The sequence below is a fragment of the Sapajus apella genome, unplaced genomic scaffold, assembly GCF_009761245.1.
Source record: "Sapajus apella isolate SASKATOON/1434 unplaced genomic scaffold, GSC_monkey_1.0 scaffold17, whole genome shotgun sequence".
Taxonomy (NCBI): Eukaryota; Metazoa; Chordata; class Mammalia; order Primates; family Cebidae; genus Sapajus; species Sapajus apella.
Window position 1 is genome coordinate 11957770 of NW_022436957.1, and position 15206 is coordinate 11972975.

Below are 15206 nucleotides of genomic sequence, written 5' to 3' on the forward strand. Positions count from 1 at the left end.
CTCATCCTTTGGGGGCACAGTTCTGGAATGTGTTCACTGTATTCTCTCAGGGCATTCACAGTAAGAATGTGCTGCAGTTGCACACTGTAGTGTCCTTTATTGACTTTTCCTACCTCCCTGTGCTTCCTGGCATCCATTCCAAATAAATTTCTTGCACCTAAATCCTTGCTTTGGGGTCTGTTTGGGGGTGAATGACAATTTGCAAAGGCAATTTATGATCCTGAGTCTATTATATCTTCCATGTAGAGCATGGTTGATTTTTCTTTGTCATTGTGATTTTTTTCCCTATTCTCTGTGTATCTTCTTTGCTACACAGTAGAGTAATTGCAGGCTGTGTCTAACTACAATTTGCAAATGGGATTTTGAAATGTTTTTCAAACATTTTGGCTCATAAAATTTTAACAAGTTATAAATATATGTTCTTCTCTCCATAACATTTTTGAGGAATGAACAATGTGTGCCAGGATGTTTGCACACCTACTGAAATTAACTGGATTACTACTTTCCTTTGTCATTTTAAACATATCCACTGGCAACTGTAATATTTCATCCTGCATATGCCCTTCTGATGGGCTCCCTTACAGGATTAGCATTGAGCTTTTAAATTGGATCACTCTGCTGAAACTTGTTTTTAGCCCAAGGGTCAATAGTTGCCCAACTCCTTATGAGAAAGTGCCGTAAGATGTCCAACAACTAATTGCATCTCTCTTTCCATTTTATCCTAAGCCTCTACATCCTTCATATCCCAGGATCAGTACCTTCCCAATGTCAGTAGCTCTTTCTGTAGCCTTATTCCAACCTGCCGTTTCTAGTCCTTCTCTGGTGCCATTTTTCACCTTAGGTCTAAGGTCAAGGTCTCACTCAGGTGACCCCTGCTGGCCCTGAGGCCTCTGAATATTTTAAAGAGCCCAGACACTACTCTAGGCCTTAGGCCATAGGGAACTGCAAGGCATGTATATGGGGGGTGAAAAAAACCCTTGAAACCTTAGCTAAATTCTCTGGAAAGTGTCTTCTGGGACAATGAACCCCCAAAGTGAAGTTCACATGCTCCCGGGGAGGTGTGGCCTGATCTAACAGGTAAGGGAGGAAAGTACCAAAACCTCTATTTATATTGATTTTTATTAAAATATAAGGATGAATTAAACATGAGTAATATGTGGAATCCAAATTGAGGCTCAACCCCTCAATGACTTCATGTCATAGGATTCCTTATCACGTGTGGCTCAGGCAGCAGGAGTGGGTGGCCCACTATCTAGAAGGCTCAAATAGGACACCCTTACTCTTCTTTGAACTTTTAGATTAAGGGAAGGCATTGCCGACTGATGTGTATTGTGTGTAATCTAGTTTCAATTAAAATAACCTCCTCAAATGGGCAAGTGGCTTACAAATATTCCTGCTGAAACAAAATAGAACAAAACAAAGCCCCACAGATTGTCAATGATATTAAAATTGCAAACTCAAGAGACTAATATGAATATAACAGAGAAGATACTTCCCTCATTCGTGGTATAGGCTCTAATCAGATATGACACATTAAATCACACCATAGTTATAATAAAGCTTTAATGATGGCAAAAGGTTCACTGTCAATAAACTAGGATAAAATATTTAACCAAAAATATTTAAAATAGTTTTTAAAATTTTATTTTTGTTAGCTTATCATTTACAAATTCTACATTTTAGCATATATTTACTCCCTGACTTGTTTATGAACTCTTGTGTAAACCTACCCACATTCAGCCATGACCATTTCCTAGATTTTTTTTCTCTTTCTTTCTGTGTATATGTTGTTGTGTTTTTGTTTTGCCGAGCTTTGGAAAGTATGGTACAAACATCCTCACATTTCACCCCTAAGTATTTCAGTGTATATTTCCTGAGAACAAGTGTAGTCCTCTGCACAATCCAATGTCACCATCACATTAAATGAAATTAACAATAATTCCTGGCAACATAGAATGAAATTATACATAATATATTAGTACAGTAGCATATATATATAATGTATACATTAACATACGATATAGGTATATGTTCAGTTTATTACTTTCTTAGTTAAAGCTCTATTCTTAAAGAATTTTTAAATAATAGGAGTTAGTATACTTCTCTAAGTGCCCCCACTCCCCCTCCAACCTCCCATCACCCTTACTCCAGCTTTCTCTTTGGCATCAGAGTAAACTGACAAGGTCCAGATCAATGTGTCTGCAGGGAACTGGCCCAACTTGTGTTGCTAGATGGAATATAATTTTTGGTCTTTTCTTCTCTTCCCCATCTCTTCTGTCTTCTCCCCTTTCCTCTTCTCTCCTCCTCTCCCTTGCCTCCTTCTCTCCTATCCTCCAATTTCCTTTCTTTTTCTCTTTTTCCTTTTTTTTCCTCTTTCCCTCCTTCCATCTCTCTATCTCCCCAGTACTTCTGCTCTTTTCTTTTTAGTCCCTCAGGCTTTCCTGCCCATGTGTGACCGCAGGAAAATTGGGGAATTATTTATTTAATTGCCCTTTTGCTGGAGCTCTTCACCCCTCCACGCCCTGCTGATCACACACTCAGACCTGTGAGCTATAAAGCTGAAAGCTTGTTCCCTCCATGCAGGGAGAGAAAGTCTCTCCTGCCCCATATTACTGCTCTCTTTTTTCCCATCCTGGTGGGAAAAACTAGAGTTTCACACCTCTCCAACCCTTTATCTCTCCACGTTGAGCCAAAAGCAAATCCCAAGGTATTTCTTTTCCACAGTCTCTCTGGATCATAGAGGTTTTCCAAGAAGTTGGTGCTCACACACAAATTAAAGCAATGAAGAAAAGGAGCCAAAATATGGAGGAATGCCAGAGTAAACAATCAACCTGAAGACCCCCAAACATTAATACTCCCTAAACACAACAAGCCACCAAAGTTGTAGAACATCCCTGCTCTCCTTCCTTTGTTCATTCCTACAGGAGAATCCCTTTTGACTCTTCCTTAGCTGCTCTAACAGCATGTGGCTTTACTCCATTTCTCCCCATTCTTCCCTCATTGATGTTGTCAATATTACTTGAAATGACCACAGGGACTCCTTATTCCTTTCTTTATAGGTTCCTCAAAAGCTTGAGGCTAAGAATTGGAAGTCCCCTGTGGAGGGTAGAATAGCGAAGTGGGATGTGAGTTTTGTGTGTTCACTCAGTGTTGCACCTCAGCTCTTAAAGTAATGGAGAATGTAATACCCAATACTTTTTAGCTATCTTGTTAACATATTCCCACGAGCTCCTTGCCAGTAAAGAATTGTCTCTTGTTCAAGGATAAGAATACTGAAGTGCAGAGTCCACGGTTCATCCAAGACCATAAGCTAGTTGGTAGAATCACCATTAGGAACCACGTCTCTCGATCCTAGGTCTGCATTGGAGCCCAGAAGAAACTAGAGTATATTAAGAAGGGGTGAAAAGGAGCATTGGAGACATTTATCCTGGAGAAAACATAAAAGCATAACTGCAATCTGTTACATACTTAAAGATAACAGTTGGATGGGCACCAAAGACCAGTAAGTTCTCCATTTGTGGATTAATAGCTCTGAGAGATAAGATTCCATTGCTCTGGGTTATAATCATCGTACAAGCCAGCTAATAATTTCCTCACTTCTTCAGAAAAATTCTTGGTGCTATTCTCAGGAGAAAATAAAGCTGCTGTTTAATAGTTTTGTCAAATCTCATTAGGTAGAATTCTCTTTTTTTTTTTTTTTTTTTTGGGACAGAGTTTCGCTCTTGTTACCCAGGCTGGAGTGCAATGGCGCGATCTCGGCTCACCGCAACCTCTGCCTCCTGGGTTCAGGCAATTCTCCTGCCTCAGCCTCCTGAGTAGCTGGGATTACAGGCACGCGCCACAATGCCCAGCTAATTTTTTGTAGTTTTAGTAGAGACGGGGTTTCGCCTTGTTGACCAGGATGGTCTTGATCTCTTGACCTCGTGATCCACCCGCCTCGGCCTCCCAAAGTGCTGGGATTACAGGCGTGATCCACCACGCCCGGCGAGAATTCTAATTTTAAGGCAGGCACTGTGTCAGTTACCCTAGAGATCATTTAGTTCATTTAGTTATCTTCTTTACCTCAGTATTCTCCACATAGTATACATTTGGATTGCAATTGAGATTTAAAAGTATTGTAGTGCAACAATTCCTACAGACTTCAGTAGGTAATTATGGACAAATAAGGGCTGAAATGCTGGATTCTTAAAAATAAACAAACTGCCCATATTTGAATAAAAGACATACCTTTCTGTGGGCAAAGGTTTCCAACCCTGAGTGTGGGAGCCAGCTATTTCTACTTGCCAAGAATCTCTTTGACACATTAATCTTGCCACAGAGAACATTTTTTGACCTTTCCAATGTTTGCATAAGAAAAATGAAGCACAGATGTTTTCAGAAGTGGGAAACAATTGTTTGAGCCCCATATTGTCAGAGGATTGAATTTGTCTGTCTGTTGAAGAACGATTTTTACTGACTTAGTGTGTAAAAGGGAAATTTCTCTCTCCTTTGTGAGAAGTTGGAAATAAGAGACACATCAGCAAGTCACATATAAATCATCAATTAATTAGCAAGTATTTGCTGAGTCCCTACTTTGAAATAAATGATTTTAAGCGCATGGAACCTGGGGCATTTTTAGTGAGACAGGAAAAAGAGAAGAGGAGAGGATGTAAGCTTCTGACCTCAGGAAACTTAAGAAAAAGTCAGGTAGAAAAGACATGCCTATAGAATGTAAATTAGTATAAACATTATGAAGAACAGTTTGGAGGTTCCTCAAAAACCTAAAAATAGAGCTAACATATGATCCAGCAGTCCCGCTGGGTATATACCCAAAAGAAAGGAAATTAGTATATCTAAGAGATATCTGCATTCCCATGTTTGTTGCAGCACTGTTCACAATAACCAAGATTTGGAAGCAACCTAAGTGTCCATCAACAGATGATTGGATAAAGAAAATATGGTATACATACACAGTGGAGTACTATTCAGCCATAAAAAAAGAATAACATCCTGTACAACAACATGGATGGAACTGAAGATCATTATGTTAAGTGAAATAAGTCAGACACAGAAAGATAAACATTGCATGCTCTCATTCATTTGGGAGATCTAAAAATCAAAACAATTGAATTCATGGACAGAGAGAGGAGACGGATGGTTATCAGAGGCTGGGAAGGGTAGTGCGTTGGGGGAAGGTAGTGGTGGTTAATGGGTACAAACAGTAGTTAGAATGAATGAATAGAACCTACTATTTGTCAGCACAACAGGGTGACTATAGTCAATAGTAACTTAATTATACATTTTAAGATAACTAAAAGAGTGTAATTGGATTGCTTTTAACACAAAGGATAAATGCTTGAAGGGATGGATAACCCATTCTACATGATGTGATTATTATGCATTGCATGCTTGTACCAAAACATCTCATGTACCCCATAAATATATATACCTACCATGTACCTACAAAAATTAAAAAAAGAAAGAAAAGACATACTCATAGAAAACTAGCAAACAATTCAAGATAGTGTATAATAAGCAGAAAATGAGAGGAGTTGATAATCTTGTCATAAAAGTCACACAGGTTGGGAGAAAGAATGGGAATCATTAAGGCCTGGATTGTTCAGTAAAAGCTTCATCAAGATGATACTTAAACTGAAATTTGGAAGGATTTGATTTAGATGAACCAAGAATCTGGGATTGGGCATGATGAAAGGGGGGAAACAGAAAAGTAATGGAAAATTTAGGAATGAGACATAAACTAGCCTATCTCTTGAGTACAGTGGAAAGTTGACAGCTCATTCTTTCAGAGGGTAGCAACTGGGAGATGATCTATGCAAAATGATCTTGGAAATAAATCTGGTGATAACTTTAAAGGGTTACCACATATAATTGTTTTAGATGAGGTTCTTTTGCTGGCAAAGAACAGAAGCCACTCAAACTAACTCAAGTAAAAATGAGATGATAGTATTGTAAAATTATAAAAGGAGATCTCTTGTACATTCAAAATTAGTACATAAGCCAGAAACCATACCCTCTGTATGACTTAGAGCCACATTATCTCAACTTCTCCTCTTATGTCTGCCTCATTCTTTTTCTCTTAGTCCATTTACTCTGCTTATTCTTCTTCCACACGTTTAAATATGGCTGCCATGATCTTTTCCTTGACATCAAAATCTTGTATTTCCAGCATCTATTACTAACTATATTCTATTTTTTCTGTTTAAATGCTTAAGAGAAAGAGAAACTCTTTAGTAGCTAGCCAGGCAGTTCATTGGCTGGTTTAGATATGGTATCCACTCCAGTCCAACCAGCCATCGCTCCTAAACAGGAACTACCCAGTGGTGTCTCCCTGCATTGGGAGTTCTGGGCAGAGCAATCTAGGCCAGAAGAGGAAATAGACTGATATGCTGCATGCTACTCAGAACCATTAGACTTGCAAGGAACATTTTGTATGTTCTATATACATTTGAGAAACATCTGGTCTATGTCTCTCCCTCTAGGAAGAATTTACCTAAAGCTCTCTTCTGAAGGAACTATGGTGTTCTGAAAAACATTGATTCTAGATTGAATGTGGACTCTACCACCTCTTAAACTGAGCTTCAACTTCCCATCTGCAGAATGGAGATAATAATGTCTACGTATTGGAGTTGTCTGGAATATTAATGAGATAATATAGATTCTATTCTCTGCTTGAAAAAAGGCAAGAGCTTAGTAAATGGGATTTCTTTCATTTATTTGATATGTTAGGAACATACCATAACAGAAAATTGTTTGCAATGCATTTCAACTTATTTTTAATTGCACGAGTGATATATGAATATGTCAATACTTTAAAGCAAATACTAGATGTTATATTATTTCACTGGTAAATAATTTAGCATGTGTCTTTTATAAACAAGGTCTTTTAAGAAACAGCCACAATACCATTATCACACTCAGTACATTAAAAATAATTCCTTGATATCACCAATAGTACATTTATATTTGATTTTCTTCAATATTTGTTTCACAAATATCTTTTTATCATTGGTTGGTTTGATTCAAAATCCAAAAGGAGTCTACATATTGCATTTGGTTGGTATGTCTTACATATTTCAGTCTGTAACATTCTCCCTCCTTTTCTATGCCATATATTTGTTGAAAAAAATGAGGTAATTATTCCTGTAGAATTTTCCAATTCAGAATTTGGCTGATTGTATCCTCATAGCATCATTTAGCAGGTTATTCTATCACAATTTTCCTGAAGACTGGCACATAAATCTAGGGGCTTAATTAGATTTAGATTCAAATTATTTTTCTAGTAAAACTACAAATGTTTTATACTATATATATATATATATATATATAAAAACATTTGTTTTTTTTTTTTTTTTTTTGAGACGGAGTTTCGCTCTTGTTACCCAGGCTGGAGTGCAATGGCGCGATCTCGGCTCACCGCAACCTCCGCCTCCTGGGTTCAGGCAATTCTCCTGCCTCAGCCTCCTGAGTAGCTGGGACTACAGGCACGCGCCACCATGCCCAGCTAATTTTTTGTAGTTTTAGTAGAGACGGGGTTTCACCATGTTGACCAGGATGGTCTTGATCTCTTGACCTTGTGATCCACCCGCCTCGGCCTCCCAAAGTGCTGGGATTACAGGCTTGAGCCACCGCGCCCGGCCTATACTATATATTTTTTAAGTTGTGAAATTAAAAGAGCAACTCAATAGTTCCTATGGTATTTTGCACCTAGAAAGACAAAATTCCTAATAGAGAAGGAAGTAAGCCATTTACTCTGGTTTCTGACTGAGTTAATCACCTTTACTCAGAGAGTTAGTGGTAATTATGACTGCTATCTGCCAGAAAATGCAGATAGAAGTCATAGTTATCATTTTATCTCTAAAACATTTATTAGAGATATCTCTAGTCATATGCATCTTTGGCTGAAGATGTTCACATACCTTTAATTAAAGATACCAATTTCTTGCCTACATTCCACGCTAGGAAAATGTTTAAAATGGCTAATGAATAAAGAAGATACTAGAGGAAAATAGAACTTTCTTTTAAATTTTTATTTGTATTTGTTTAAAATTAAAGCAAACACAGATCCATTGAAGCAGGACTGTTGTGTTGTTCTGGAATGTTGAGGCTTGGGATTGTCTAATAAATAATAGCCTTCTCTTCCCTACCTAATTTGAGAACAGAGAGATAGAAATCAGAGAGACATAAATATAAAAATAGTTGCATCTACATCTGCTAAAGATGTTTCGGGAATGTAACTCAAGTCTATAGTAATAATGGACTTGCAGACACTCTCTTATCTTCTATAGTAGACTTGCCATTCTTCTAGACAGGGTCAGTTAAACAACCATAGACCTCCCTGAGCCCAATGTACAAGCCAGGTTCTTTTTTCCAAACTTGCCACTGAATAATTCATTCCCCCTTCCCTGGTAGGAGGAGGAAAGTAAGGGAGGAGTCAGGGTGCAGCCAAGAGTGGTAAACCAATGGAGGTCTAATCAACATGAAAACAAGTGGAAATAAGTATTCCTCTTCCCTGAAATCCATGATATAAAAGAGTGTTATAGGTAGAACCCAGTTTAAACACAGTATTGTCAGCAATAAAGACCTTCACATGTAGTTGGTCTCAACTCATATCAACTTCCACACTATAGTAGCTTATGTTCAATTGAATGAACTTTTGTGGAGTATGTGCAAATCACAGTGCTGGCAGATTCCAAGATGGAAAAAGACATACTCTTTGCCTGCCAAAGTCTCATCCTCTAGTGGGTTCTCAGACAGGTGTACACAAGATAACTGTGCCCTTATCTTGTGGCCCACTGTGCTAGAAACTGTATGGGGAGTATGCAGACACGGAGATGTGCTGCCCAGATCTCCCTTGAAGAAGAGACTTGCCCAGCTGCAGGAGGTGTGGTTAGCTGAAGCCTCCAACTACGAGCTCTTTCAGGGTCCACTTCAGCTTTCAAGCTGTGATCATGTTCTCTTGGGTGGTTCCTGCCCAGTGACTGAGCCAGGTAGTAACTGAGATCACATTCTTCTTAGGGTGACCCCATGCAATTACTAAGCAAGGTGATTATACATGGGCCTGGAAATTTCCTATTGGGCTGGTGCAGAATGAGCAGCTGTCCCAGTTTGCTTGAAATGAGATATTTCCCAGGATGTAGAACTTACCATGCTAAAACTGGAAAATTTCCAGGCAAACCAAGATGTTTAGTCACCCTCACTGGTGTAGACCTTGTCAGGTCTACCTTAAGGACTGACAGCTCCCTCTTCCTATCCTACTTCCTCCCCTTTTTCCTTTCACAGGTATTGCTCCTCAATAAAACTTATACTTCTTACTTCATCTCAGTGTCTGCTTCCCAGAGCACTCAACCGAGGACATGGACACAAATAGCTCACAAACCAAGAAGAACCTAAATATTTCAACAGAAGATAAGGCTGAGATTAGGAAGGCGAGGGAAAAATCAATTTGAAAATTACAGGGATTCTTCTGGGTATGACTTTTTCAGGGTATCATTTATTATGCATCCTTTGAAAAAGAAAAGAGGTGGCTAGGTGCAGTAGCTCACGCCTGTAATTTCAGCACTTTGGGAGGCCAGGGCGGGTGGATCACCTGAGGTCGGGAGTTCGAGACCAGCCTGACCAACATGGGGAAACTCTATCTCTACTAAAAATACCAAAAAATTAGCAGAGCATGGTGGCGCATACCTGTAATCCCAGCTACTTGGGAGGCTGAGACAGGAGAATCACTTGAACCCGGGAGGCGGAGGTTGCAGTGAGCTGAGATCGTGCCATTGCACTCCAGACTGGGCAACAAGAGCTGGGCAACAAACTCCGTTTAAAAAAAAAAAAAAGAAAAGAGGCATATTTAAAATACTCAATGACTTGAGGTTCCCTGAAGTGGATCTGAATACTCAAAATGAAGGTTTTGCCAAAAAAAAAGCCAACCTCCTTGTCTCTGTGTCCTTTAAGCAGCAACATGTTTTGTTATTAATTTCTATGATTTAAGAAGAAAAACAAAAGGAACTTCAGAGCTTTCCTAAGAAGTATTCTTAAAACCAAGAGAGTGTGAATTGTACAACATGGTGACTATAGTCAATAATCATGTATTGCACACTCAAAAATTGCTAAGAGTCAATTTTAAGTGTTCCCATTTTAAAAAGATAAGTATGTGAGGTAGTGTAGATGTGAATTAGCTCAATCTAGTCATTCCACAATGTATACGTATTTTAAAACATCATGTTGTATACAGTAAATATATATCATTTTTATGTTAAATTATTTTAAAAGTTAGCTTTAAACTAAGAAAAAAAGAGAATATGAGTGTAATGGTACTTCTGGAGAAAGGAGAAGGCATCCTTCAGGGCTAGGTTAGAGTGAGGCAATTGGGGTATTTGTAGTACAAAATTTAAGGAGGCACTCAGTCTCAGGGTCATAGAGCTCAAAGTTGGAACCCTTATGGACTTGAAAGTTAGCATCTCCATAAATATTGTACCCTAGGTGTCTCACTTGCCTCAACTTAGTCCTGACCCTGGTATTCAGAATAATATTATGCGACTGATGGGGCTCCTTCTTTCCTGCCCTAGATACAAAGCCATTGTCCGGCCAATGGATATCCAGGCCTCTCATGCCCTGATGAAGATCTGCCTCAAAGCTGCCTTTATCTGGATCATCTCCATGCTGCTGGCCATTCCAGAGGCTGTGTTTTCTGACCTCCATCCCTTCCACGAGGAAAGCACCAACCAGACCTTCATTAGTTGTGCCCCGTACCCACACTCTAATGAGCTGCACCCCAAAATCCACTCCATGGCTTCCTTTCTGGTCTTCTACATCATCCCACTGTCAATCATCTCTGTTTACTACTACTTCATTGCTAAAAATCTGATCCAGAGTGCTTACAATCTTCCCGTGGAAGGGAATATACATGTCAAGAAGCAGGTGGGTGCTTAAGATTGATTCATTTCCTCCTTGGGGATATAATCCCTTGCATTTCTTTTGGACCCCACTGAAAAGCCAGGACACTTGATTCTGCAGTTAGATGAGGTGGGTGATCTGTGGCCAGATGCGAAATGGAAATACCTAGCCATGGAAACCCAAGGTGTTCTTTATAATCTTATTCTCCTATTAAAGACCTAAGCTAGGGAGGTGTTGTGAACCTGAAACATTTCAAGTGTGGGTTTCTTTTTGAGGAATAATCTGAAAAAGAGTTGTATTTTAAAAATAAATAAATAAATAAAGCTTTGAGGCTTATGGGGATGTGACTTTTTTAAACTCCAGTCACATTGTTTGCCTAGAAAGAGGGTTACCACATGGAAAAAAAGCAGAGAAGCCTGGAAAATGAGGCCAGTTGAAGAAAAAGAAGTAGTTTGACTAGGATAGGCTCACACTGATTTGGGCTCAAATCCAAGCTTCATAATGTACTCAGCCCCTCTGAGCCTAAGTTTTCTTACCTATCAGATAGCCTAATAATCCCTACATTGTAAAGCTATTAGAAAATTACAAGAGAGAGTATATGGAAGGCCTACAGTGCCCAGCATGCAAAATGCCCTCCGTATGATTAGACACCCTCTCTTGTCCCCCATAACACCCCATAATTTCATCCTTGAGGTACAAACAAATGGTAGAAAGCAAGAGCTCTGGCTTCCTCCCTCTTCCTCAGTTCTTGCCTTATAGCTTAGGTGTAGATCATGTAGCATCTACGATGGAAAAGCAGAAACACTCCCCAATCCATTTTAGTGAATTGTTGACTCACTTGGAGACCTTACCCTTTCAAGTTTATTATTTATTTGTCTCAATTGTGGGGGAAGAGTGGCAGTTCCCAGTGAAACTACCTTCTTACTTGAAAAACCTCTCATTAGCCAACATCCATTATACCCCAAACTCTTTAGGGAGAAACATGTTTCCCCTTGAGGTAGTAGATGGAGTTGGGAGCAAAAGGAGATGTTCATTCCTCTTTGTTGCAGTACCTTCCTACTATAGTCCAGAAATAACTCAAGGTTTTAAAATAATAATACTAGATAGTTATCTTTATTTAGCCAGTTAAGAAGGACAAAGTTGGCTGGTCTTTTTGAGCATCAGAGAGAATAAGAAATTATTAGCTGCAGAGCAAAGAAAGACATGAAGTCGTGTGGCTGATAGACTGCACCAATGCTCTCCTGAGGAAAAGGGGGGCACTTATTAGAATTGCATTTTGCAATCTATTCAAACATGTCATCAACTTTGTTTAAAGATCTGTTCTCAGTGGTGTGTTCTAACTCTATTCTTCCTTGTGGGTTTCTGCTTCCTGGCTGATCTATTTGTGTGTTTCTGACTCTTTCTTCCTTTTCTGTTTCTGTTGCCTTTCTCTCATTTTATTGGATTCTATCTTACCTTCTCCTTTTTTGTGAACTCTTTTTCTGTGGCTTTGTGAACTCATCTATTGCCCTAATTGTTTTTCCCTGTCTCTTTCTCTGACTGAATCTTTGTCTCTCTGCATTTTTCTGACACTGTCCCTTGGTTCCTCTATCTCTCTCCATATGACTCTCTCCTTAGATCGAATCCCGGAAGCGACTTGCCAAGACAGTGCTGGTGTTTGTGGCCCTGTTCGCCTTCTGCTGGCTCCCCAATCACATCATCTACCTGTACCGCTCCTACCACTACTCTGAAGTGGACACCTCCATGCTCCACTTTGTCACCAGCATCTGTGCCCGCCTCCTGGCCTTCACCAACTCCTGCGTGAACCCCTTTGCCCTCTACCTGCTGAGCAAGAGTTTCAGGAAACAGTTCAACACTCAGCTCCTCTGTTGCCGGCCCGGGCTGATCATCCGGTCTCACAGCACTGGAAGGAGTACCACCTGCATGACCTCCCTCAAGAGTACCAACCCCTCTGTGGCCACCTTTAGCCTCATCAATGGAAACATCTGTCATGAGCGGTATGTCTAGATTGACCTTTGACTTTGCCCCTTGAGGGACTCTTGGTTTTGCTTTATGACTAGGTAGGAACTCTTGCATCTATTGTTGTGTTTTTGCCCTCCAAAGACCCTTCAGAATGCTTGTGAGTGGTGTAGGTGGGGGCGGGGGTGGGGGCCAAAATGGTAGATCACTGTTATATTTTGAAAGAAGCCATCAAGTCAGGTTTTTCATTTCAACTTGCGAATGTTTCTTCTGATGTGAAGCAAACCTTCCCTTTTTAGAAAAGTGAACAAGTAGAAAATTATTTTTTAAGCATCAAGCCCTGTTAAACGGTTGTGGCCAATTATGTCATAGAAACTGTATGAACAACTAGATTTATATAGCAGAGAAATCATATATTGAATGCTTACTTTGTGAAAGACTTCACCTTGTCATTTCTTTAAGCAGATGCTAGTGCTTTAGAAATATGACTTGACTTTTTTTTTTTAGGAATATCTGTAATATACAAACCAAGGGACAACTTTTATTTACACTCCTAATATGAAAAGTCAACCCTGTGAAAGAGCTCCATATATGAGGGACACTCTCCAAGTTGATAACAATGGAAGCTAGTTTAATATAAAACAATTCCCTAAGCATTTATTTTTTTTAAAAAAGATGTTACTGAGGACCTAGGAGAAATGCTCTATACATACTTTTAAAGCAAAAATACAACCAAATACATTGGCACATATATAAAGATTCACGTGTGGCTGTGCAGTGATATCTCACACTCCGAATTCTTACTTGATGGAAGTCTTGTCTGCTGCTACACAGTTTTAATCATCCAGGGTGCTGTTCCGCCATAGAAGAGAAATCAATTTAGGAAAAAATTGATCATGCTATTAATTCATCAAATATCTATAAATGCATACAGTATTTATTCTTGATACATAGGTTTTGAGCCAAGTGTATTTACTTAGATTTGTCTGACTGCTACACTGAATCAGTAGTTTCACTATAAGAAAGAAGTGATTGTATCTGAGTAGAAATAGGAACATGTTTATATTTAATGTATGCTTCTCCTAACGTTTGTGGGAGGAAGTGAATAAAATTTCAGTAACACGTATTTTTGTCTGAATATGCATAAGAAAGTCACAGGGGTCTTAACTTTAGGAACTGATTAAAAAACAGCTACAGACTTGTTTCTACTTAAGAAGAGTATTTATGAAAGAGCCCATGTACAGAAAAAGACTTGGCTGAAATATTTTTCTTTTTCTGAGTTTAATTGGCTCTAAAAAGATTTGATTACCTTACTTTAGAAACCCTGAATCGAGTTTTTCTTCACTCAAAGGCAGGGAAATTTTGACAGGTTGCAAACATATTAACCCACTTTCAAATGAATTCAAATTTTGCAAATGTGCCCTTACACATTAAAATCCCGACAATTTTAGTTCAGGTTTTCTCTATCCAGATGAGATACAAACAGTTGGCTCTCATTTTCACATGGCACATATGAAAAGATTCTTGTCTCTTGATATGAAGAAGTACCCACTGTCTATGGAGCTTTAGGAGTTAGGACCAAAACACAGTGAAATTTCTTCAATTCAGCTTGCTACGTGCTCTTCTGTACTGTACACACCTGCTTTCCTGTTAGTCCATAATTACACTGAACAGTTTGAAAAGCAAGACACATAGTATCACTTAAAGAACCAAGATTCCTAGCTTGAGAGTCCAACTCTGCCTCTAGCTATGTCACTCTGGCTGTCATTTCCCTTCTCTAGACTCATGTTTTCATCTCTAGGCTGAGAAGACAGTGCTAAGGTCTTGTCTGTCACTAAAATTCCGAGTCTCTTCATCGTCTCTAGTTGTCTCTGCAGCATTTCTGTAGCCCATTTGGTCACAGTAGCCCCACTTCTGCTACCCTTGCAACAACTTTTTGGAAATCCTTCAACCACTTTTATACGCTCGTGTTCACAATAATGGTATGAAAGGAGTCAGACTATTCTATTGCTTCCAGGGGCTCCTTGGAATACTTTGCATGAATGATGTTCCACGAGCTTGCTGTGTTTTGGAGTTAGAGCTGCAAGAGACATAAGAAAACATATTGCTGAATCTTATTATTATACAAAGGGTACTCTTCCTATTCATCCTTCTTCAACCTCCATGCACCTGTTATCTTGCACTAGTGTTCCACAATTTTGCCTGGCTTTCTTCAAAATGCTTGAATATAAATGACTCTATGCTTAGTTAGTTGCTAGCATGAATAGCCTTCTGAATACCTAGCACAACTTGTTCAAGCATCTATAATCTACCTGCTTCCAGAGACATTTTGGAAGTAGAGCTCATCTTGATGTCTCCTT

The 15206-nt window shown here is 39.2% G+C and overlaps 1 protein-coding gene across 1 annotated transcript in view; it reads left to right on the forward strand.

The window, feature by feature from the left end:
- Positions 1–13509, forward strand: part of GRPR (gastrin releasing peptide receptor) — a 34033-nt gene extending 20524 nt beyond the window's left edge. The window contains exons 2-3 of the mRNA XM_032285977.1: positions 10560–10911; positions 12505–13509. Of these exons, the coding sequence (XP_032141868.1) occupies positions 10560–10911; positions 12505–12894 (742 nt within the window). The 3' untranslated portion in view covers positions 12895–13509. The remainder of the gene's footprint in view (positions 1–10559; positions 10912–12504) is intronic.
- Positions 13510–15206: the final 1697 nt, after the last annotated feature.